General features: G+C 38.6%; 1 protein-coding gene across 5 annotated transcripts; it reads right to left on the bottom strand.

Annotated features, from left to right (window-relative positions):
* Nucleotides 1–310: 310 nt before the first annotated feature.
* cpz (carboxypeptidase Z) lies at nucleotides 311–23,286 on the bottom strand. Of its 5 annotated transcripts, none has more exons than XM_057842409.1 (13): nucleotides 22,999–23,286; nucleotides 22,638–22,670; nucleotides 20,766–20,817; nucleotides 18,380–18,702; nucleotides 18,009–18,224; nucleotides 12,516–12,751; nucleotides 7,916–8,077; nucleotides 3,707–3,808; nucleotides 3,496–3,631; nucleotides 2,752–2,891; nucleotides 2,409–2,508; nucleotides 2,178–2,323; nucleotides 311–2,108 (listed from the first exon to the last, which is right to left on the bottom strand). In XM_057842409.1, exons 1-13 carry the CDS (start codon nucleotides 23,090–23,092, stop codon nucleotides 1,905–1,907), a joined length of 1,944 nt encoding a protein of 647 aa, XP_057698392.1. In that variant the 5' UTR covers nucleotides 23,093–23,286; the 3' UTR covers nucleotides 311–1,904. The 5 variants fall into 5 exon arrangements, with proteins under 5 accessions (XP_057698392.1, XP_057698390.1, XP_057698389.1 ...); XM_057842407.1 differs by having other exon boundaries at nucleotides 313–2,108; nucleotides 3,707–3,865; nucleotides 12,555–12,751; XM_057842406.1 differs by having other exon boundaries at nucleotides 316–2,108; nucleotides 3,707–3,865; nucleotides 22,999–23,285.
* Between the last annotated feature and the right edge of the window lie 51 nt (nucleotides 23,287–23,337).

Below are 23,337 nucleotides of genomic sequence, written 5' to 3'. Positions count from 1 at the left end.
CCAAATTAATTTATAAGCCAAATGATCAATGCAAAATAAAAATGTATCGAATTAAACTAACTTTCACGTGTATTGGTTCAGGTGATACATCATTCCAGTCAAACCTTTGTTTTCAAAAACTACTAAAGAAACATTGGGAAAATTTCCAGAATAAATGTCTGGATTTTATTAGCAAATTTAAATTGCAATATGGCTTAAATTATATTAAAATACACAATAAATACAAACTTGTTAATAAACTCTAATTTACCAGGAATGCAAAAGCTGAACTTAACTGTCTTAAGAGCACTCAACATTGTCTGTCTAAATAAAGTTAATTGTAACTGAAAAAAACTTCTTAGTCATGGTATAACAAAAATAAATAAAAATTGACCCTTCCTTCAGGTAAAACACTACTGCTTTTGTCCACAAGCACAGTAAAACAACAAAAAAAGAAAACCTTTTACATATATTATGATTAATGTATGATTATTTGAAAAAAAAATTGCATAGGCTGCAAATAAAAATGTTTTTGAATAAATGATGTAAAAAAATAAAAAAATTAAAAAAAATAAAAAAAAAACTAATTTTGAATAAATGCAAGTCATTAGCCAATCAAACATACGTTTGAAGGGAAAAAATGGACCGGCACATTCAGCAAGTGAAAAGGGTAGGGCCAATTATATCTTTACAAAAAATGGGAAGACAATCTAAATTTCCTGTATAACTGACCTCATTATATAATGCAAATACGGTTGCTTAAAAGTTGGTGTGGACACTTTGAGCATCCTGAAAAGTTGTTTTGTCCCTACCGTCCCCATGAAAACCTATGCCGTTGACTGCTGCTGAATGGTTAGCACATCAACCAAACTGTTCAGAGATCAACGGTTCAATCCGGCCTTCCTTTGTGGAGATAGCATGTTCTTCCCATGTCTGCGTGAGTTTTCTCCGGGTACTCCTGTTTCCTCCCACATCCCAAAAACCTCCATGGCAGGCTGATTGGACACTCTAAATTCTCCATACGTGTCATTGTGGGTGTGAAAGGTTATTTGTCTCCATGTGCCCACCAATTGCCTGGCAACAAGTTCAGAGTGTGTACTTTGACTCCTGCCCATATTAAGCTGGGATAGGCTCCAGCACCCTCACGGCCGTCGTGAAGATAAGTGGTACAAAAAAATGATTGAATGAAAAATTTGAAAAGTCAAGGTAAGTACAGGTGTGGACATGCTCACCACAGTATTGTATATTCAGAGAAAGTATTGGTTTGATAGAATCGAGTCTTCTTTTACGTGTACACTGGCGCCCTCTGTTGGTCAAATTTAATACTAATATGAAAGAATTGCTCATGTGATGCGTCAGTTTTAATATTACTTTAACACGATATTATTATAAATTGTATTTCTATAAGTTGCATTTCGCCGTTCTTTTATCACATTGTGATTTTTAAAAAAAATAAGGGTACGTTTTATGTCTTTATTTTTATTATAAAACAAAGCAAAGCTTCTCTTTTAGTGACTGAACATAAACACTAATCCAAGTGGCAAGGTTGTGCTCATCATTAAGGGGGAAGAAAGCTGTTACACTTTCAGGCTTTTGTGACTTGACTGGTGTAGAATACAAAGCATAAGAAATGAACATTAGATCATAATAACAAAATGAACACGTTTTATGCAGCTGCCTTTACTTGTGAATTGGAAGCTGTCTGTCATCACAATAGTGCATGCCGTTATTTTTGGACGTCATCACCTTCAAATGCTCGGTAGAATTACATGTGGTAGAAAATAGTTTGTCAAGTCCCTTCAAGCTTTAAACGTGTGTGTGTGTGGTGCTGGGTAAAATGATAATACATCTTAGCTGCTCCAAAAAATACATCAAAAGAGCATTTTACAGTGGTGTAATAAGATCTGATTTGTCTTCGCGTGAATTTATACATTTCGCAGCAGCCAGTTTGGAGGCGTGATGCCAGATTGGGAGAAGTAGGACCACCACCAAGGTTTTTCCTGTCGTTCGATTCCTTCCTCAACAACATCTGGCTCGCTGTAGCGTTCAAACTGATTGTAAGGGTCAAATCGATCCCATGTGTCTATTGTGGGGAAGAAGTGGTCATCAATTTCAGGCTTCAGGGGAACCTGCGTACAAGATGGAAAGGAGAGTGACACTTGTGATCAACCCTTTATGTAGCAGATCAGTTGACGGACCTTCTTCAAGATGAAGTCCACTCGTCCAGCCTTGTTGAGGTTGTGAGGCAGATGGACTCGCTTGCTGACCCTGGAGTAACCCTTGGCAGTGGCTGTCACGATGTGAGTACCAGAGGTCAGCAGACGCCAGTAGTCTCCACCCTCAGCTGAAAGGGAAAGGTGCAAGAGTGTTGATGTCAGATAGGCAGTGAAAATCAAGAGTAACAAGGTGATGTTTTAGATTTATTTTGCCTGTAGTGACATCTTTCCGAATCCCCCTGACAGAGATGGTGGCATCTTTGATCCCATTGCCATCAACATCCTTGACAACACCTTTAATCCCCCGATGGACCTGTATGAGCAGTGTGGTGGGAAAATGAAACTTCCATTTCCCATTACATGCACAGGTAATAGGTTCTATCCCAGCTGACTTGGCTTTTTCATGAACATTATAGCTGAACTACGACTAATGGCCCTTCTTTAGGTATATCTTAATCTATTTTTCATACAGTCAATTTCTGGAGCAGTTCACATAAATTATGGAATCATTTTTGCTAAGTTAAGAAAACCTTCAATGTACTGTATACGTACTAACCGACTCAACAAAACTGAGCAATGCTTCCTTGTTCCTCTTCCATTCTGGATAAAGCTCAACCTCTGGGGGGAATTTGTCACAGCCCAGCTCTACCGTGATCTCCAAACAATTTGTGTGAAGGTAGTTGAAGTCTGACATGCCTGCAAAACAGAAATACTGCATGAAGTACTTACGAAAGCCACCAATAGCAATGTAAAAAACCAAGTAATCCAAACAGCAAACGTTACCATTTCGATTTCGTAAAAAGAAGCGACTCACTGTGTCCTCACAAAATGCATGCACAACAAAAATTTGACAACCACCCTAATTCGTGCCTTCTGTCCTTACAGATTCTGTTAATCTTGGACGCCAATTGATTGACACACTATTCAGTCACTCATTCTGTCACTATGGACCATTTTTGGCTAGTTCCTCTGGCAACGATTGTCAGTTTTAACAAATAATTATTAATAAAATTTGAGGAATTAGACAAGGATTTATTTCCCTTAATATATGTTTTAATTAAATGCTAGTGTCAGGTATTATAAACCATTTTAACATATATGGCAAAATTGTTTGCCTTTTTAACGGTAAACTGAAGTTAAAAAAAAAAAAAAAGATGTATTAATAATACAAAATGTACATTAATAATACAAAACTTAAACCAAATGTGTGGTGGTTTTTGCTCAATGCTAGTACTGTACACTACCCTGGAACACACAAACTAAATTTTTAGCATGAAAAAAATGAAAATATTTTTCTCACCTCCAGGAAAACTGTACCACAGTGCGCCATTGATGATACCCTTAGTTCGGTAAAAGTTTGCTCCACACCTGTCTGTGTCATTGTTTGACATTGTGGCATGAGCATCTGCATAGGTACGAGCCAGTTGCTTAAACATCTGCATGTGGAAATGTTAATGAGAGCAACATCAACAACTATTAATATCTGCGGCATCCTTCTATTAATGTATTACCCGTTCATCCGGGGTAGGTGAGAACATCTTCTCCTCATGTGGGTGTCTGGAGAAGTCAAAAGGATAGGAGACTACTAGCTCACCTCCATGGAGGCTGGCAGACTGGACAAAGGGAATTGACCTGCTCCATTTCATTACTGCAAAGGTCTCTGGCGCCACCTACAGTCCATTATATGTACTGTTCTGAGTGTTAGTAGTAAGTATCTGAACCGAATGGAATCACATTTCTGCATAAAATCACCATCAAATGCATAGGCGGAGTTTGACTTTTGGGGCAGGGGAGCACAACATGTTGATGACCCCGAAACGCAGTGTCAGCAATAAAATTAACTGACAAGAATATTTCTAATAATAAGTTGACAATGAGCGTTTTTTGTTTCCCATCATTCTTGAGGGGAATTTTAAATCAGGCTGCTTAGGCAATACTTTTCGCCAAGATTGTCATCCATTGAATATGGTACGCCCGCCGGTGTCGTGCCAATGTAGTTACCCCAGTCAAAAATTGGATCCCCTGGGCAGAGCCAATATGGAGGTAGATTTGTGTCTTTATTATTCAACAAAAAAAAATGTTGCTTCAATTTTTAAAGAAAAAGGTGTTCGAATGCAAAAATAAATTTAAACTCAATGTGTTTGAATGCAAAAATAAATTTGAAACTCAAGACACTCCCAAAAAATGCATGTGAAAGCTATTTTTCTTTGATTTTTTAAATGTATTTTATTTAATTTATTTATTTATTTTATTGAAGCAACTTTTTTGATTGAAGTAATGTTCATTTGCTTTTGGGCCCCATTTTGGCTAGGACATTCTTGTTTTTATTATTCAGTCAAAAAATAAGTTGCTTCAAAAAAATAGATTTTAGAAAAGAAAATCACTTCGATCAAAAAAAGAATTTCAATCATAAGAAATGTTTTTGAATGCAAAAAAATATTTGAGATTGAAAAATTTGCATTTGAACACTTAATTTTTCATTGAAAAAGTTTTCTTTGATTGAAGCAATCCTTTTTGTGTTTGGGCCATATTATGATTAGGACATTTGTGTCTAAATCATTAAATCCATAAAAAAAGATGTTTTAGGTCAAAGAAAAAAATCATTTTAAAAAATATATTTTTTTTAATTATTATTATTTTTTAAATTATATGCACAGCAAATGAGCGTCTAAGGTGCTCGAAAAATAATTTTGAACCATTATAAAAAAAAATTTTTTTGTTCATTTCATTAATTTATGTTGCAGTTTTATTGCTTTTCAACTTTTACATATACACTCACCGGCTACTTTATTAGGTACACCATGCTAGTAACGGGTTGGACCCCCTTTTGCCTTCAGAACTGCCTCAATTTTTCTTGGCATAGATTCAACAAGGTGCTGGAAGCATTCCTCAGAGAGTTTGGTCCATATTGACATGATGGCATCACACAGTTGGTGCAGATTTGTCGGCTGCACATCCATGATGCGAATCTCCCGTTCCACCACATCCCAAAGATGCTCTATTGGATTGAGATCTGGTGACTGTGGAGGCCATTTGAGTATATGAACTCATTGCCATGTTCAAGAAAACAGTCTGAGAGGATTCCAGCTTTATGACATGGGGCATTATGCTGCTGAAAGTAGCCTTCAGAAGTTGGGTACATTGTGGTCATAAAGGGATGGACATGGTCAGCAACAATACTCAGGTAGGCTGTGGCGTTCCAACGACATTCAATTGGTACCAAGGGGCCCAAAGAGTGCCAAGAAAATATTCCCCACACTATTACACCACCACCACCAACCTGAACCGTTGATACAAGGCAGGATGGATCCATGCTTTCATGTTGTTGACGCCAAATTCTGACCCTACCATCCGAATGTCGCAGCAGAAATCGAGACTCATCAGACCAGGCGACATTTTTCCAAACAAGCAAAGCAAATTGTAGCCTCAGTTTCCTGTTCTTAGCTGAAAGGAGTGGCACCCGGCGTGGTCTTCTGCTGCTGTAGCCCATCTGCCTCAAATTTTGACGTACGGTGCATTCAGAGATGCTCTTCTGCCTACCCTGGTTGTAACGGGTGGTTTTTTGATTCACTGTTGCCTTTCTATCAGCTCGATCCAGTCTGGCCATTCTCCGAAGACCTCTGGCATCAACAAGGCATTTCCACCCACAGAACTGCCGCTCACTGAATATTTTTTCTTTTTTGGACCATTCTCTGTAAACCCTAGAGATGGTTGTGCGTGAAAATCCCAGTAGATCAGCAGTTTTTGAAATACTCAGACCAGCCCTTCTGGCACCAACAACCATGCCACGTTCAAAGTCACTCAAATCACCTTTCTTCCCCAAACTGATGCTCGGTTTTAATTGCAGGAGATTGTCTTAAACCATGTCTACATGCCTAATTGCACTGAGTTGCCGCCATGTGATTGGCTGATTAGAAATTAAGTGTTAACGAGGAGTTGGACAGGTGTACCTAATAAAGTGGCCGGTGAGTGTATAGGAAACTCAATTACATGTAATAACACTTTCGGACACTATAAAATCTGCTTATGATCAAATGTGATATGATCTTTGTCAAAATCACACAGATGAAAAAACAAGTTTCTGCTTCAACTAAAACCACCCAAACATTTATAGGTTTTAATATTTTAATGAGGATAGTATGCAAACAATGACAGAAGGGGGAAAAATAAGTAAGTGAACCATCACATTCAATATTTTTTGGCCCGCCCTTTGGCAGCAATAACTTCAACCAGACATTTCCTGTAGCTGCAGATCAGTCTGGCACATCGATTAGGACTAATCTAAATTCATTCTTCTCTACAAAACTGCTGTAGTTCAGTCATATTCCTGGGATGTCTGGCATAATTCGCTGTCTTTATGTCATGCCATAGCATTTCAATGGGGTTCAAGTCTGGACTTTGACTTGGTCACTCCGGAACGTGTATTTTGTTCTTCTGAAACCATTCTGCAGTTGATTTACTTCTGATTTTCGGATCCTTGTCTTTTTGCAGCATCCATCCTCTTTTTAGCTTCAACTGCCTGACAGACAGCCTCAGGTTTTCCTGCAAAACATTCTGATAATTTTTTTAATTCATCCTTCCATTAATGATTGCAGGTTGTCCAGGCCCTGAGGTCGCAAAACAGCCCCAAAATCATGATGCTCCCTCCATCATGCTCTACGCTGGGGATGAGGTGTTGATGTTGGTGAGCTGTTCGTTTTTCCTCCACACATGACGTTGTGGATTACTCCCAAAAAATTCAACTTTGGTTTCATCAGTCCACAAAATATTTTGCCAAAACTTCTGCGGAGTGTCCAAGTGCCTTTTTGCGAACAATAAACGAGCAACAATGTTTTTTTTAGACAGCAGTGGCTTCCTCCGTTGAGTCCTCCCATGAACACCATTCTTGGCCAGTTTTATATATAGTTGATGTGTGCAGAGATATTGGACTGTGCCAGCGATTTCTGTAAGTCTTTAGCAGACATGCTAGGGTGTTTTATACTTCTCTGTGTATTCTGCGCTGAACTCTTGGCGTCATCTTTGGTGGACAGCCACTCCTGGGGAGAGAAGCAACAGTGCCAAACTCTCTATTTGTAGACAACTTATCTGACTGTCCATTGATGAACATCCAGACTTTTACATATGGTTTTGTATCCTTTCCCAGCTTGATACAAATCAACAATCCTTGATCGCAGGTTATCAGACAGCTCTTTTGATTGAGGCATGATGCACATCAGACAATGCTTCTCATCAAGACAATTCTTACCAGGTATGTGTTTTATAGTGGACAGGGCAGCTTTAAATCACTCATCAGTGATTGGGCACTCATCTGACTTAAATAGTTTGATAAAAATTGGTTTCAGTTGCTCTTTAAGTCTCCTTAGGCAGAGGGTTCACTTACTTATTTCCCTCCTTGTGTCATTGTTTGCATGCTATCCTCATTAAAATATGAAAATCTATAAATGTTTGGGTAGTTTTAGTTAAAGCAGACACTGTTTTTTTCATCCGTGTGATTTTGAAAAAAATCTGATCACATTTCATGTTGATTTTTTGCAGAAATGTGAGAAATTTCAAAAGGTTCAGATACTTTTTCATACAACTGTAGTTGTTTGATAGGACAATGTGATTGTAAAGCTTCACATCCACAGACCCCCACACCACACACGTAGACATTTACACAAAACAGAAAAGCTGTTGCATTGATTTGAATGATCAATAAACCTGATGTAATTTCATCTTACCTTTCCAAACCAATAGCCATCAGGAATCGGGATGTGGTCAGTGCGGTAGTGTACACTGCGACGGTTCCGGTAGAGGACAGTTGTGAGGTCAGGAAAGTTGCGGTTTAGGTCGAGGTTCTGGGCGTTTGCACGGCCATTTGTCCAACCGTTCATTAAGTGGCCCTGAAATATTTGTTTTCAAACAACTGAGAGAGTTAAAACATGTACAAAAGTGTTCAAACAGGGTATAAATCATATTGATGATGTTGATATGTAAATGTTAGAGGGAGTAAGCATCATGGAAGCAAGTGGTGAGAAAACTATTTGGAATATTAGTCAAGAAAATTTTAGGCCATCTCTGTTAATTCCATTGTTAACATGAAGACAAGACCATATATCCGACAAGAGAAGTCTTATGTCAAATGGTATTTAATGACATTTGAGCATGTGATCAGTCCATTGCATTCAAAATAGGCAGATTAGAAACACAAAAGAGCAAGCCCCTCTATTAGCTCTTCAATTTATCAATTTGTGACCATTTGCTAGTGGTGGTATGTAACATGTTAACATTTTTCTGAACATTTCTGACGGTTAATGTGTTTGATGGTTGCGAGTTTACAAATGCATCACATAGGAAACAAGTTCAGGATGATGACTAAAGAATGCATTAAATGGTGAGTTGCTTACTGATGGTTAGTAAAAAAAAAAAAAAACGATGAAGTGTTTCGAGTTCTCCCACTACCATGCAGTATCTGGAGTAAAGTGTTAATTTTGCCTGCGTTAAATTTATTTAATATTATAAATGATGACTCATTCTGGTTGTGGGAGGACCTATGTAGATAGACAAAAGAAAAGATGGAAGGGGGAAGGCATGAGTACTGGTCTAAGTAGCTTATTTCTTCTGGTCAAATGCCTTTACTGTGGTCATACTTACAGTGGTATGAAAAATAATCTCAACCTTTTGGAATTTGTCACATTTCTGCATAAAATCACCATCAAATGTGATCTAATCTTTGTCAAAATCACACAGATGAAAAAACAGTGTGTGCTTTAACTTAAACCACCCAAACATTTGTAGGTTTTCATATTTAATGAGGATAGTATGCAAATAATAACATTAGTGGGAATAATAAGTAAGTGAACCATCACATTTAATATATTTTGTTTAATATTTAAATTGCTCTTTAAGTCTCCGTAGGCAGTAGTGACGGGATCTGTCGTTCACTTGAGTAAACGTATCCATTCCGGTTCGTTCAGTAAAAAGATTCGTTCAAACAAATCGTTCAACGAATCGTTCGCCCCCCCTCATCTCCCTCCCCGCCCAAATGAATCGTTCGGTTAGTGAACGGGAAGTGACGTTGCCGAACGAATCACCAAAGACCGCTTCGCAGTATAACTGAACGGGAAGTGACATTGCTTGATCCCTCCCTCTCTTGCACACAGGCTCCTCATTGACCACTCGTCGTAGTTTCAGAAATGAGTGACAGGCGATATCATTCTGCTTTCACAGACAGCCTCGTCTCCCTCCCGCTGCTGCAAAAGCGAGGGAGAACTTCCGCGTCGTCTGTCTTAGTTCAATGGGATCAAAGTCATGGCTCGTGCTTGCATTTCGATTTAGGACATGGTTAAACATTTTCCTTTTGTGGGGGGAGTGGGGGTTTGGGGTCGGGGGCGCATGGACTTTCTTTAGCATGATCTTGATCACATATACAATGCTGCTGCTACCAGCCAATGCGGCATGCTTGCTGTCACGAAAATAAAAATAAATCGAAAGTTTAATTTCTAAATATGGAACGACCAACACATCATATTTACCTCTCGCTCTGTTGTATTTTAGTTTTTATTCTCATCACTATTATTTTTGGTCACTATTGTTAAAACTGAAGTGTAAATAGCTAGTTGTCAAATGTGCTGCTCTGAAATAAAAACAATACTGCATTTTGATATTTGACAGTTTAATTGCAAATCAGTATTAAGATGATCGTATTGAATTTTTGCACTGGTATTAACAAATAAAATAATCCGGTCAGCTCCCCTGTCGTCCCCTCATCTCAGATCGTCAAATGCTGACGAGAAATAATTGGTTGCTCTTTACAATGTTGCCTTTCTACTCCCATTAGTCTGTTAAGAAAAATGTAGACATATTGCGACATCTCCCGTGTCCGCGTGCGTTGTTTTTGGGCGCTTGAGTAGCACATGATGGACGGATGGGCATAATTTGTCAAACCAACCAACACCCGACACGCTCTGACACGAAAAAATAAAATAAAACAGTCGGAAAAAATTTACATGTATATACAGTTTCATTGCAAATCAGTATTTTGGTGATCAAACTAAATGTTCTTTTTTTCTGTGCACATATGAGGTAAATATCGCTGCCATGAAGCCTCCATATAGTGACAGTTCTCTGCCCCCTTCACTGCCGTCACGCGACCGCAGCTCACTTTTGCTTGCCTCGTAGCTACCCGTGTTTTAAACTACTGTAAATTTGGTAGTAATGTCGTCATACTGTAGGTAGTCCCGAGTCTGTTGAGAAAAGTAGTACACTAAACCATGCTAGCTAGATTTGTGTGGTGTTTTTGTCTGTTTGAGCAGCATTTGATAGGCTCCACATTAACAAATATGTGACAAAGTCATTTTCTTTCATTTTTTTTGACTCGTTCACCGCATTACTGGAAAGTCAAGTTAGCAGCAAGCTAGGTCAGGAACCGGAGAACCGAGTCACTGAACGGGAAGTGACATAACTCAGTCTTGCCCCCCTGCCTCCACGCTGGCTGCTTATTGGCTACACGTGGAAGTGAGTGACAGACACCCTGATTCTGTTTCCGCTCCCTCCCCTGCCCGCGATGAGGCTGGCGTCTGATTGGTCGTGTGCGATGTCAGAAGACGCTGCCGCTTGCTCAACGCCCTCCCACGCAGTGAACAAGCCCCAACTTCATAGAACGAATCAGTGCAGATGGTGATTAGTTCGGTCTCGTTCAACCAAACAATTCGTTCAAAAAGAACGAATCGTTCGCGACCGTTACAACACTAGTAGGCAGAGGGTTCACTTACTTATTTTCCCCCCTTCTGTCATTGTTTGCATACTATCCTCATTAAAATATGAAAACCTATAAATGTTTGGGGGGTTTTAGTTAAAGCAGACACTGTATTTTCATCTGTGTGATTTTGACAAAGATCAGATATCATTTGATGGTGCTTTTATGCAGAAATGTGAGAAATTCCAAAAGGTTGAGATACTTTTTCATACCACCGTATAATGGTGGTACATTTTATAACAGCACAATCTGGTGCACAACAACTTTGGTTTGCATTTCCAGCTTTAAAATGTATTGCAGATGTTGTACTGTATGTACATTAATCTTCTGCATGTGACATCAATTTTTTTAATGCTTTTGTTCAATCTCCAACCTATAATGTGCTATTTGAGCTTCCAAATGGAAGTCTTGTCTTCCATTGTGCAGAAAGTGTACCCAGAGGGTTGTGACTTTGTAATTACATACTAATAGTAAAAAAAAAAAATGAATACTATTTTTAAAAATCCATATAATTCATTAATTACTTGCCCTCATTTGAGCTACGGGTAAGGCAGCTTAGCCCGTCCGATGTTGTGTAATAATGTATAATAAGTAATACATGGTTTGTTTCATGAAATGTATGGACCAGTTATAATGAAGTCCACAGCCTCAATGTGGCTCCATTTTAAACAGCCTCTATTAAAGCTACAAATAAAAGCAAATAAATTATTTTCCAAAAGGTAATCAACAGAAAGTATCTGAAATACAAAATGACATTTGAGTCAAGCACATTACTTGATATACTGGACTGTCTCAGGAAATTAGAATACACAATATTCTAATTTTTTGAGACAGTCCTGTGTATATATACAGGACTGTCTCAGGATTAGAATACACAATATTCTAATTTCCTGAGACAGTCAGGAAATTAGAATACACAATATTCTAATTTCCTGAGACAGTCAGGAAATTAGAATATTGTGTATTCTAATTTCCTGAGACAGTCCTGTATATATACACAGGACTGTCTCAAAAAATTAGAATATTGTGTATTCTAATTTTCTGAGACAGTCCAGTAGAGGCCTCATTTTTGAGTATTTTCTTTTTGTACTAATCATTTGAGAAGCCTATGATGTCATTGAAATAATGCATCATCATACAATGTAGAATGGGGTTGGCAATCAGTATCAGCTAACGTCAGCTGGAGTGCACAGAAATGGTTATTTCTGCATTGTGCAAGTATTAAGAATGATGTGTGGCTGTCGCTCACTTCAAGCTAAATGGGTAGAGATTAACAATTTGGATGTCATGCTCACATCATGTGGCAATTACCTCTCATAACATCAATCCGGAGTAGCGATTATTACCTGCCTTAAATCCTGTCGGCAACCACAAATCGTAGTATGAATTAAATTATTGTTTATTATTCCTAACCACTAGACCTTAAATTTTTTTGTTATTGCTTTTTTAAAAATTGATTTCCAAAAAGTCAGCTCATTGATCAATACTTGTTGCCTTCAGCCCTCCTCCAGAAAGACAAAGCAGAGTGGACTGACAATGGATAATGGCAGTTTGTCTTTTTTTCTACTGTTAACAATATTTACTTCCTGGTTGATGCGCTCCGGGTCATTGCTTTCCTCTACCTCTGCGGCGGCAAGCTCGTAGCCATCGGGATTCATGGAGGCCAAGATGTGGATGCGTGTGGTGTTGATGAGTGCTTGAACCCGCTGGTTTCCAAAGTTATACTCTGAGCACAAGTACTGAGCCAGGTAGATGAGCAGTTGGCGACCCAGCACCTCATTGCCATGCATGTTGCCTATCAGCTTGACCTCTGGCTTCACTAAAGTATTTAGATAAGAAACATATATTGGATAAAACAAGCACGATCTGTAAACATTACCATTGTATGACCTTAAGAAGTGATGGAAAACGTGAATATTTAAACTTGGAATGGTCGATTCACCATGTAATTTTTTTTAACCTATCACAAAATGTGGCAAAATATTGTTTAGAGTGTTAGATATTTTACTGTTTGCAGCCCTTTTGGATTTTCTTGGCATTGTTTCGATCTGAACTGGTTCGATCTCATCAGGGGTCAGGAACCTATAGCTCACGAGCCAGATAGGGGTCTTTTGATGGCTGTATCTGGCTCGCAGACAAATCTTTAATCATTAAAAAAAAAAAAAAAAAGTTTCGTCAGACTTCTTCACGCATGAGCGAACTGGCGACTGTCACCGGTGACTAGAAAGCCGGTTTGTAGTAATTTAAGTGGGACGGTGGCATGCATACATGTCATTGTGTCTATTTGTTTATGTAACTACTATTACAGGGTACAAATAGCGGCAGATGCGATGTGTGCATATCAAGGGTCCGCCCATTGGTTTGCCGTACGATTTGTAAATAAACAACCCACGTTATCAGTCAACCAATTTTTGAAACAGTTTTGAAAAGATGGCTAAAAGAAAAAGGACGCAGAGTATGGACAGTAGGAGGAAGAAAGCATGTCAAGAACTACTGTCAAGAGTGCAAGCCAGTCAGCAGCAACTCCATGTTTTCGGATCCAACAAGGTGACTGGATTTCGGCTAGCTATGCTGGCGCTTTAGTAATTGTTAGACACCGAGACCCATTCACAGATGGGGACTATGCCAAAACATTTATGTTGGATCGTTGTTCATGAACTTTATGACGTCTTTTCGGATAGAGACAAAATAATAAAACGGATAAAAGACTTGCTTCTGTCAGCAAAAACTGGTCACAATCAGATTATCATGTGAAATCACACTGAGGCAATGCAAGTGAAGGACATAAATGTGGCACCGTTTTAGATGAGTCAACGGACGTAAGCAGTTTATCCCAGTCCAGTGTGATTGCAGGGTATGTTGTCGGTGACAGGGGAAAGTGTTGCTGTTTCGCCTATGAAAGGCAAAAGTATTTTTACTTTTAAATTCCGAGTATGGCTCTCAAGGAATTACATTAAAAAAAAAATTTTTTCATGGCTCTCGCTGCCAAAAAGGTTCCCGACCCCTGCTCTAGAGACTGTAATTTTGTTTCCTACTGTCTTGTTTGTCTTGTCAGGTCATTGTGTATTTGTCGCTACCTGTTACCATGATCCGTGCACTTGTGTCCACCAGTCAGTTTCCTTCAGCCATATGTCATGTGTCTAGCCCACTTTCTCGCCGTTGCCTTGTGCATACATTTGTATTTAGTATCGACTCCTCAGTTCACTGTCAAATACTAAATTTGAATACTTTGAATCTATCTTGTAGACTTTGTTATTTTAGCATTTTTTTACCCTGCTATCCATTATCATGGTTATAATTTTTTTCCGCCAACAGTCGGTGAAAGTTACAGAAGGTGGTGGTTATGTACAATAATTTTCGGACTATAAGATGCTACTTTATTCCTTCATTTTGAATCCTGCAGCTTATAGTCCAGTGCGGCTTTTTTTTTTTTTTTTTAATTGAGTTAATAGGTAACACTTTATTTGACAGCAGCCTCTTAATACTGCCATAAAACAGTCATAATTATGACATGACACTATCACGGGCATTAAAGAATTTTTATGATTATCATTGGGCGAATTATGTGTGTCACTAACCTCATTTATGTCCAACTCACATCTTTTACATCCATTCAAAAGTGAGATAATTTGCCGGATAACACTAAATGACATCTGTTATAAGCATTCATTAATGCTCATGACAGTGTCATGTCATAATTATGATTGTTTAATTACCTTTTTATGGTGCCACTATCAAGTAAAGTGTTACCAAATACCTACAAATAACTACCAATTAATTAAACAACTGGAACAGTAACTGAAGAAATAATTAGCTCAGAACATGAATTTTGATTGATATTTACATCTCTAGCGCAGCAATGCATGCTAGGAAGCATGTTGGACAGCAACAGTGTTAACAGCAGGTGGCAGCAGAGGTTGACTGTCTCCCCCAAGGCAGCAGAGATGGCCAAACAAAGCTTCTTGAAGCAATGAAGCTTTAGAGCCAATTGGTTCAAAGCTTCATGGTGGTTCATATGGTCTTATGATGCTGCTGTCATATAAAGTGTTACCGATTATTATCTTTTGGTGTAAATATCCCATAATACAGTGAGGACAGCTGCGGCTTATAGTCCAGTGCAGCTTATCTATGAACAAATGCCGTTTTCATGCCAAATTTGGTGGGTGGCGGCTTATAGTCACCTGCGCCTTATAGTCCGAAAATTACTGTATTTCTTTTTGTCCCGTCTTTCTGTTTGTATGTTTGTCTTCAAGATAAGTCAAAGCAAATACAGGGATTATAATCAAACTTGCAGGATATTATTTGTAACATAAATGGAAGAGGTGGTTAAATTTGGGGGTAATGAGGTCAAAGCACAAAGGTCACAGGGATCAAAAAATTAATTTTTCGATAACTTGAAGACAGATCAGTTTTTTACTCAAATTTGGAGCGTTGGTGATATGATTACAAGATAAAGGGTCAAAGGTCACAGAGGTAAAAAAAACATATATCTCTCAGACTATTCCTCAAGTGGCAAATTAATGCTGCCTTTTTTCCAGGACTATTGTTTGCCTGTACACCGTCAACATGAAAAAAAAAAAAAAACACAGAATGTGGCACATGGCTTTCAGACATAAATGTCCCGAAAAACATCTCCCATGTCTGTTGTACTGACCAGATTGATGACTTGGTCATGTAAATTTAAGTTGAAGGCATTGTCGAATGGAAAATAATATTTATCCTCAACCAGTGCTCAGTCCTACCTAATCAATAGAATAAAGAACAAATTTACATTAGCTATGAAAGGGTGATCCACTGTACATCCACTATATGACTAGTCCCCCAGATGGCACAATTCTACTCAATACTAGTCCTTCTCAAAAAATAAGCATATTGTGATAAAGTTCATTATTTTCTGTAATGTACTGATAAACATTAGACTTTTATTTATTTTAGATTCATTGCACTCAATCCTTATATTTAATGAAATTTAATGAAATTTAAATCATTGTTTTAATATTGAGGATTTTTGCAAAAAAGTCAAGAAAACCAAAAATCCCTATCTCAAAAAATTAGCATATCCTGAAAAGGTATTCTAAAGAAGCTATTGAGCAAATCATCTTAACTCAAAACCCCTGCGAAAGATTCCTGGGGCTTTTAAAAACTCCCAGCCTGGTTCATTACTCGAAACCGCAATCATGGACAAGACTACCGAGTGCCGACCTGACTGCTGTCCAGAAGGCCATCACTGACACCCTCAAGCAAGAGGCTCAGACACAGAAAGAAATTTCTGAGCGAATTGGCTGTTCCCAGAGTGCTGTATCAATGCACCTCAGTGGGAAGTCTTTGGGAAGGAAAAAGTGTGGCAGGAAATGCTGCACAATCAGAAAAGGGGGAGAGAAAGATTGTGGAGAAGGGCCGATTCCAGACCTTGGGGGACCTGCAGAAACAGTGTACTGAGGCTGGAGTAGAAACATCCAGAGCCGCTGTGCACAGGCGTGTGCTGGAAATGGCAGAAGCGCCTAACCTGGGCTAGAAAGAGAAGCAGCACTGGACTGTTGCTCAGTGGTCCAAAGATCTTTTTTCAGATGAAAGCAAATTTTGCATGTCATTCGGAAATCAATGTGCCAGAGTTAGGAGGAAGGCTGGGGAGAAGGAAATGCCAAAATGCCTGAAGTCCAGTTTCAAGTACCCACGGTCAGTGATGGTCTGGGGTGCCATGTCAGCTACTGGTGTTGGTCTACTGTGTTTTATCAAGGGTAGAGTCAATGCAGCTAGCTATCAGGAGATTTTGGAGCACTTCATGCTTTCATCTGCTGAAAAGCTTTATGGAGATGAAGATTTAATTTTTCAGCACGACCTGGCACCTGCTCACAGTGCCAAAACCACTGGTAAATGGTTTACTGACCATGGAATTACTGTGATCAATTGGCCTGCCAACTCTCCTGACCTGAATCCCATAGAGAATCTGTGGGATATTGTGAAGAGGAGGTTGAGAGACACCAGACCAAACATTGTGGATGAGCTTAAGGCCGCTATTGAAGCATCCTGGGCCTCTGTAACACCTCAGCAGTGCCACAGGCTGATTGTCTCAATGCCACGCCGCATTGAAGCAGTCATTTCTGCAAAAGGATTCCCGACCGAGTATTGAGTGCATATCTGATATAATGGTAACACTTTATAATTACTATGTTTTACTAGTTAATAGATCATTAGTAAACAGTTGATAAATGATTTATTATTGATTTGTGAAGTATTTGTTAACAGTTTGTTAAGCATTTACAGGGTGTTCTTAACCTGAAACACAGTTTGTGTAGAAACGTTTCAGGTTTTTATGTGTAATGTTTGGCATTTCTATCTTTTCAAGTTAAGAAATGCCGTTCACTTCAAAAGAAAAGGCATTTTGATAAGGCATTTTGAAGGCAGCGCTCATGTTGCACATTTATGAAAATCTGCCATAGAACCAACAAATATTTGTACTTTTCTTTGTATATTTAACCAATAAAACTTATGACCTTCAACATAAAGTGTATCTAGTTTTATTAAGATCCATCAACTAGCATGGGCATTTAGAATGGGGTCAACCATATTGGAACACCCTGTAAATGCTTAACAAACTGTTAACAAATACTTCACAAATCAACAATAAATCATTTATCAACAGTTTACTAATGATCTATTAACTAGTCAAATGGATAGTTATTATTATTATTATAATAATAGTTAGTTATTATTATTATTATTTACCGATATAATTAACTGAAGGTTGACATTTTTTTGTATTAAAAAACACTTTTTTGTATTGGTCGGATGAAATATGCTAATTTTTTTAGATAGGGATTTGTTTTGCCAAAATCATCAATACTAAAACAATAAAAGGCTTGAACTACTTTAGTTGTGTGTAATGAATCTAAAATATATGAAAGTCTAATGTTTATCAGTACATTAAAGAAAATAATGAACTTTATGCTATTTTTTTTAGAATGCCTAGTAATGGCATTTAACTAAGCACTCAAAATATCCTCAGACAGACACTATTAAGTCTTTAAATTGTCTAAGTTAGTTCATCAAGGAAATTTTCTTGTTTAGTTACTTACACAGTTCATGCTGTCCAGGATTGTTGCTAAATTCAATGACGAGTAAATCTCGACCCTCGGTGCTGCGGCCAATGCTGTAAACCTGAGAGATGTGGGAACACTTGGCTGCTGTTCTCTTGAGTAAATTGTACATCTGGCTGTTAGTCGTATGTGTAAACTGGATGATGGTGCTGGGTTCTTCTGGTGTGAGACTGGACCTCGCTTGAGCCTGTCTTGCTGAAGGGGGTAGGATTAAAATCAGAGGATAAAGGTTAGAATTCTGTTGGAATAGTCCAATTATTATTCATTATTTTTTGTTGTATCTGCAACCAATGTGGGTGCTTCTTTCATGAACATAGGGGTAGCAAAACTTTAAGCCCATGTGTATTCACCTTTGAGCGCCGCTAGTGGGTCAAAGCAGCCTTCTCTGTCACTTGCAAAGAAGCGGTCACAGTCCAGGAAGTATGGCCAGGCCATGTCTATAGCCTCGAAGGTATGGAAACAGTCCTTCTTCAGGGCCTCACATGTACTGCGACAAGGCTTAACTATCTTGTCATCCCGGCAGGGTGATGCGAGTACCGAGCAGCCCACGAGACGAATGTCAGGGGAGCACTCGCCATTTAGGAGGCCATGGATGACACTAAGAAGAAGGTACTCTGCCCCCGATTCGGCATCCATACGGGTCCGGTGGCCAAGGATGTTTGGAAATATAGTACTGTAAAACCATTGAAATTTTAATTTATGGCTCTACAAGATTACATAATTGTGTTTCAAAAGAAAACATACACATTTATAGGAGCTGCACATTGTTACCACAACCTTGTGTGGAAAGTCAATGTTGAGATTTTTTTTTTCAAATTAAACTTGGTGGAGGGGTGTTACCTATTGGGGACAAATGGTGCATATTGAATTAAGAGCACATTGAATTGGAATAGTATTTTTGGGGTATGGTACTGTAATGAATAATATGTTAAAACTTAGTAGGGGTCTGTTTTGCGGTTTAATCCAGCCAATATAGTACAGTGGTATTGAGTGGAATTTCTCATATTTCTGCAAAAAATCACCATCAAACGTGATCTGATCTTTGTCAAAGTCACACAGATGAAAAAAACAGTGTCTGCTTTAACTAAAACCGCCCAAACATTTATAGGTTTTCCTATTTTAATGAGGATAGCATGCAAACAATGACAGAAGGGGGAAAAATTAGTAAGTGAACCCTCTGCCTAAGGAGACTTAAAGAGCAATTGAAACCAATTTTTAACAAACAATATTAGTCTGGTATGTGCCCAATCACTGATGAGTGGTTTAAAGCTGCCCTGCCCACTATGAAACACACACCTGGTAAGAAATGTCTTGATGAGAAGCATTGTCTGATGTGCATCATGGCTCGGTCAAAAGAGCTGTCTGATAACCTGCGATCAAGGATTGTTGATTTTTATCAAGCTGGGAAAGGATACAAAACTCTAAAAGTCTGGATGTTCATAAATCGACAGTCAGACAACTTGTCTACAGGGAGTTTGGCACTGTTGCTTCTCTCCCAAGGAGTGGCCGTCCACCAAAGATGACGCCAAGCGTTCAGCGCAGAATACTCAGAGAGGTAAAAAAGAACCCAAGTGTGTCTGCTAAAGACATACAGAAATCACTGGCATAGTCCAATATCTCTGTGCAGACATCAACTATATGTAAAACTATGGCCAAGAATGGTGTTCATGGAAGGACTCCACGGCTATCTAAAAAAAAAATTGTTGCTCGTTTAATGTTCGCAAAAAGGCACTTGAACACTCCACAGAGGTTTTGGCAAAATATTTTGTGGACTGATGAAACCAAAGTTGAAATGTTTGGGAGTAACACACAACGTCATTTGGGAAGGAAAAATGGAACAGCTCACCAACATCTATACCTCATCCCCACCGTGAAGTAAAGTGGAGGGAGCATCATGATTTGGGGCTGTTTTGCTACCTTAGGGGCTAGACAACTTGCTATCGTTAATGGAAAAATGAATTCATTTATCACGATGTTTTGCAGAAAAACCTGAGGCCGTCTGTCAGACAGTCGAAGCTAAAAAGAGGATGGATGCTGCAATAAGACAATGATCCAAAACACAGAAGTAAATCAACTTCAGAATGGTTTCAGAAGAACAAAATACACGTTCTGGAGTGGCCAAGTCAAAGTCCAGACACCATTGAGAGCTGTGGCATGACCTAAAGACAGCGATTCATGCCAGACATCCAAGGAATCTGACTGAACTACAGCAGTTTTGTAGAGAAGAATGGGCCAAGATTAGTTCTGATCAATGTGCCAGACTGATCTGCAGCTACTGGAAGCGTGTGGTTGAAGTTATTGCAGCCAAAGGGGGGGCCACAAAATAATACATGTGATGTTTCACTTACTTTTTTTCCTCCCTTCTGTCATTGTTTGCTTACTATCCTCATTAAAATATTAAAACCTATAAATGTTTGGGCGGTTTTAGTTAAAGCAGACAATGTTTTTTCATCTGTGTGGTTTTGACAAAGATCAGATCACATTTGATGGTGGTTTTATGCAGAAATGTGAGAAATTCCAAAAGGTTCTTTTTCATACTACTGTACGAGGATACATTAACATAAAAATAGTGATAGACGAAGACGCTTAATGACTTGTGTCCAAATTACTTTCGAGGCTATAGAAAAAGAAGCCATTCATTTCAGCTACTGAGTAGAATAACCAAGCAACACAATTGCTGTACAAAGAAAGCTGGGCGTGATCTTTGATCAAGTCATACCAACCTCTAGAACCCACCTAGTGTATCCTACATCATTACAGTAGCTCAGATGCATCTCTGTGCAGGTAGCTGTGGGAAACAGAAATGTAATACAAATTGCATGTCTGTTTTTTCAGGGTGATTGACAAAATTATGGAGCCACAAAAAAATGGTCATACTGTGTGAGGAAGCTGCATTTCCAAATAGTAAGCTTGAGCAGGGAACAGATTGTGATAAGTCTGCTAGTGTTATGGTGTGAAGCATGGGTGTCCAAACCTGTCCGCAAGGGCCGCTGTGGGTCCTGGGTTTTGTTCCTACCAATCGAGCACAGACAGTTTAACCAGTGAAGTTTTTGCTAAAACAAGCAGCACCTGACTGCAATCAACTGATTACACTTGTGAGACACCAGATTGGTGAAAAGATGTCATCTTGTTTTGTTGGAATGAAATCCAGCACCCACTGCGGCCCTATGTGGAATAGTTTGGACACCACTGGTGTAAAGGCATTTGTCCTCTGATTTGTTTTTTTTTCTCATAAAGACATTTTAATCATTTTAGACTGTACCGCTCTGGCTAAACCTGTATGAGCTGAGTGATGCATTCAAGGACTCGGAAAAAGTAGCACTCACTCAACATTAAACGTGAGCAGAACTGGGGAGAAAGCAACAACGAAACAACAAATGCTAGCCAATATAAACTGTAGTGTATGAATCCATACTATAACCTGCCTTGAAAGATTTTGCTGCTCATATTTTTTTTTTTAAATGTGAAAAAATTGTGTCTCATCAGTTTCATGTTAGTCATGTTTTAAGCAATTTCTCTTTTATATATGTATACGTTACATGGTGTTTTTCATAACTGCCAGTCTAACTGTTTACACAAAAGTTGTATTAAGAAGAGGGACTATTTAATTTAGCATTTATTTAAGTTTCTGCTAATTTTATTTGCACATTTTAAGTGATAAATGGTTTGCATTGTGGCACGGCACTTTAAAAAAGAGGTGCATTGGCAAAAAAAAAAAATTTAATAAATATTGTTAACAAATAAAATCTGACTTCTCCATATTCGTATGTTTTTATTCTGTTACGCATTGATCTAAATCATGATACGGCATATGATAGATAAATTGTGTGATAAATGATGAATGGCATGGCTTTGCAATATAATATAATATTATTGTTATCATCTATTTGGCTATCTGACGACCAGTTCATGGTGTAGTACGCCTTTCGCCTGATGTCAGCGAATTTTTGTCAGCCCCTCTCTCTCCATGATACAGTATATCATAGATAAATTGTGTGATGATGAACAAAATGGCTTGGAATTGCTTTATCATTACATACATATCATTGCATTTTATCATTATTAGTATGATTAGTAGTACAGCATCATTATACTACTGTTATCATGTATTTGCTTATCTGGCGACCAATTCAGAGTGTAGTAGTAGTAGTAGTAGTCTCCAGCACCCCCGCAACTCTTTTGAGGATGAGTGTTCCAGAACGTTAATTAGAAAATTATATTTTTGTGGGGAGTACACTTCAGTTCGATGTTGCGATTTTTCTTTGCTCACTAAAGGCCACAAATTCATCCTCCTTTTTGGTGTTGTGGAAATTGGCACCCAATCAAAGCTTGCTCTAGCTGACTTCAAGTGAAAAGCCCAGTCCTGCTAATCACAGGCCTTTTATACCAGCATTGTAGTTTCACATTGCATCTGTAGGCAGTTCAGACTATTCATTTAACTTAACATGTTTTTTGTGTGGAGTACGTAGAAATATCACAGAAAGTTTAATATATTTTTATACTGATTTTCTGACTTCTGATCGTTTTAGATGCTTGGGTTTGACCTCTGGATAATGTTAATGATTTGTTGAAAAATTATTAATAGATGAGTGACGCTGAATGACTTACGTTTTGCTTCGGACACATTGTTGCTGCATCTTCCTGTGGATGGGAAGAAAAAAAAATACCACACATGAAGCTGGATAAAAACAAGTGACGTAAAATAAACACTAGAGGACGCTATTAAGCAACACAAAGCAGAGCAAAACTTTTTACTTGAAATTTCAGGTAGAAATTTCAACGCAATACGATTAGATTATATTTAACTGAAGAAAATCTTAAATCATGGGTAAATAAGCTAATGGTGGATACAACGCAGAAAAAAACATTGCTGAGAAGCCATTAGGTATGCACGTTAGAAGAGCAGATCACTTAGTGACTCGCCTTTTGTTCCAAAGAGCAGTTAAAAGCATTTAAACACTCAACTCACCCAAAAGTTCGTCTCCTGGATAACAGGTCTGTTGTGGAGCGCACCTACAACTCTGCGTCAAAGCCAGGAACAGCCCCAAAAGTCCAAAAAGCATGTTTCTTCCTCTGGTAGACTTCTTGACAACAATGTATGATGTGGCAGCTGTCTGTCGCAAGCCACTACTTCTCGAAAGCGGAGTGAGTGATAATTACAACCCGCTGCATGGAAACCTCTTTCCTTTGTTTGTGCAGAGCATCCCTGACCCAAAAGAGGTGAGCCTCGCCAAGCGTGCCTTTACTGCACTGATCATATTTCACTACACCCCTTGCTGTGTGTGCGACAGAGAGTGAGAGAGAGAGA

Source organism: Corythoichthys intestinalis, chromosome 8 (assembly GCF_030265065.1).
Source record: "Corythoichthys intestinalis isolate RoL2023-P3 chromosome 8, ASM3026506v1, whole genome shotgun sequence".
NCBI classification, from domain to species: Eukaryota; Metazoa; Chordata; class Actinopteri; order Syngnathiformes; family Syngnathidae; genus Corythoichthys; species Corythoichthys intestinalis.
Note: the sequence above shows the minus strand (reverse complement) of the source record. Positions and strands in the feature narration are given on the sequence as shown.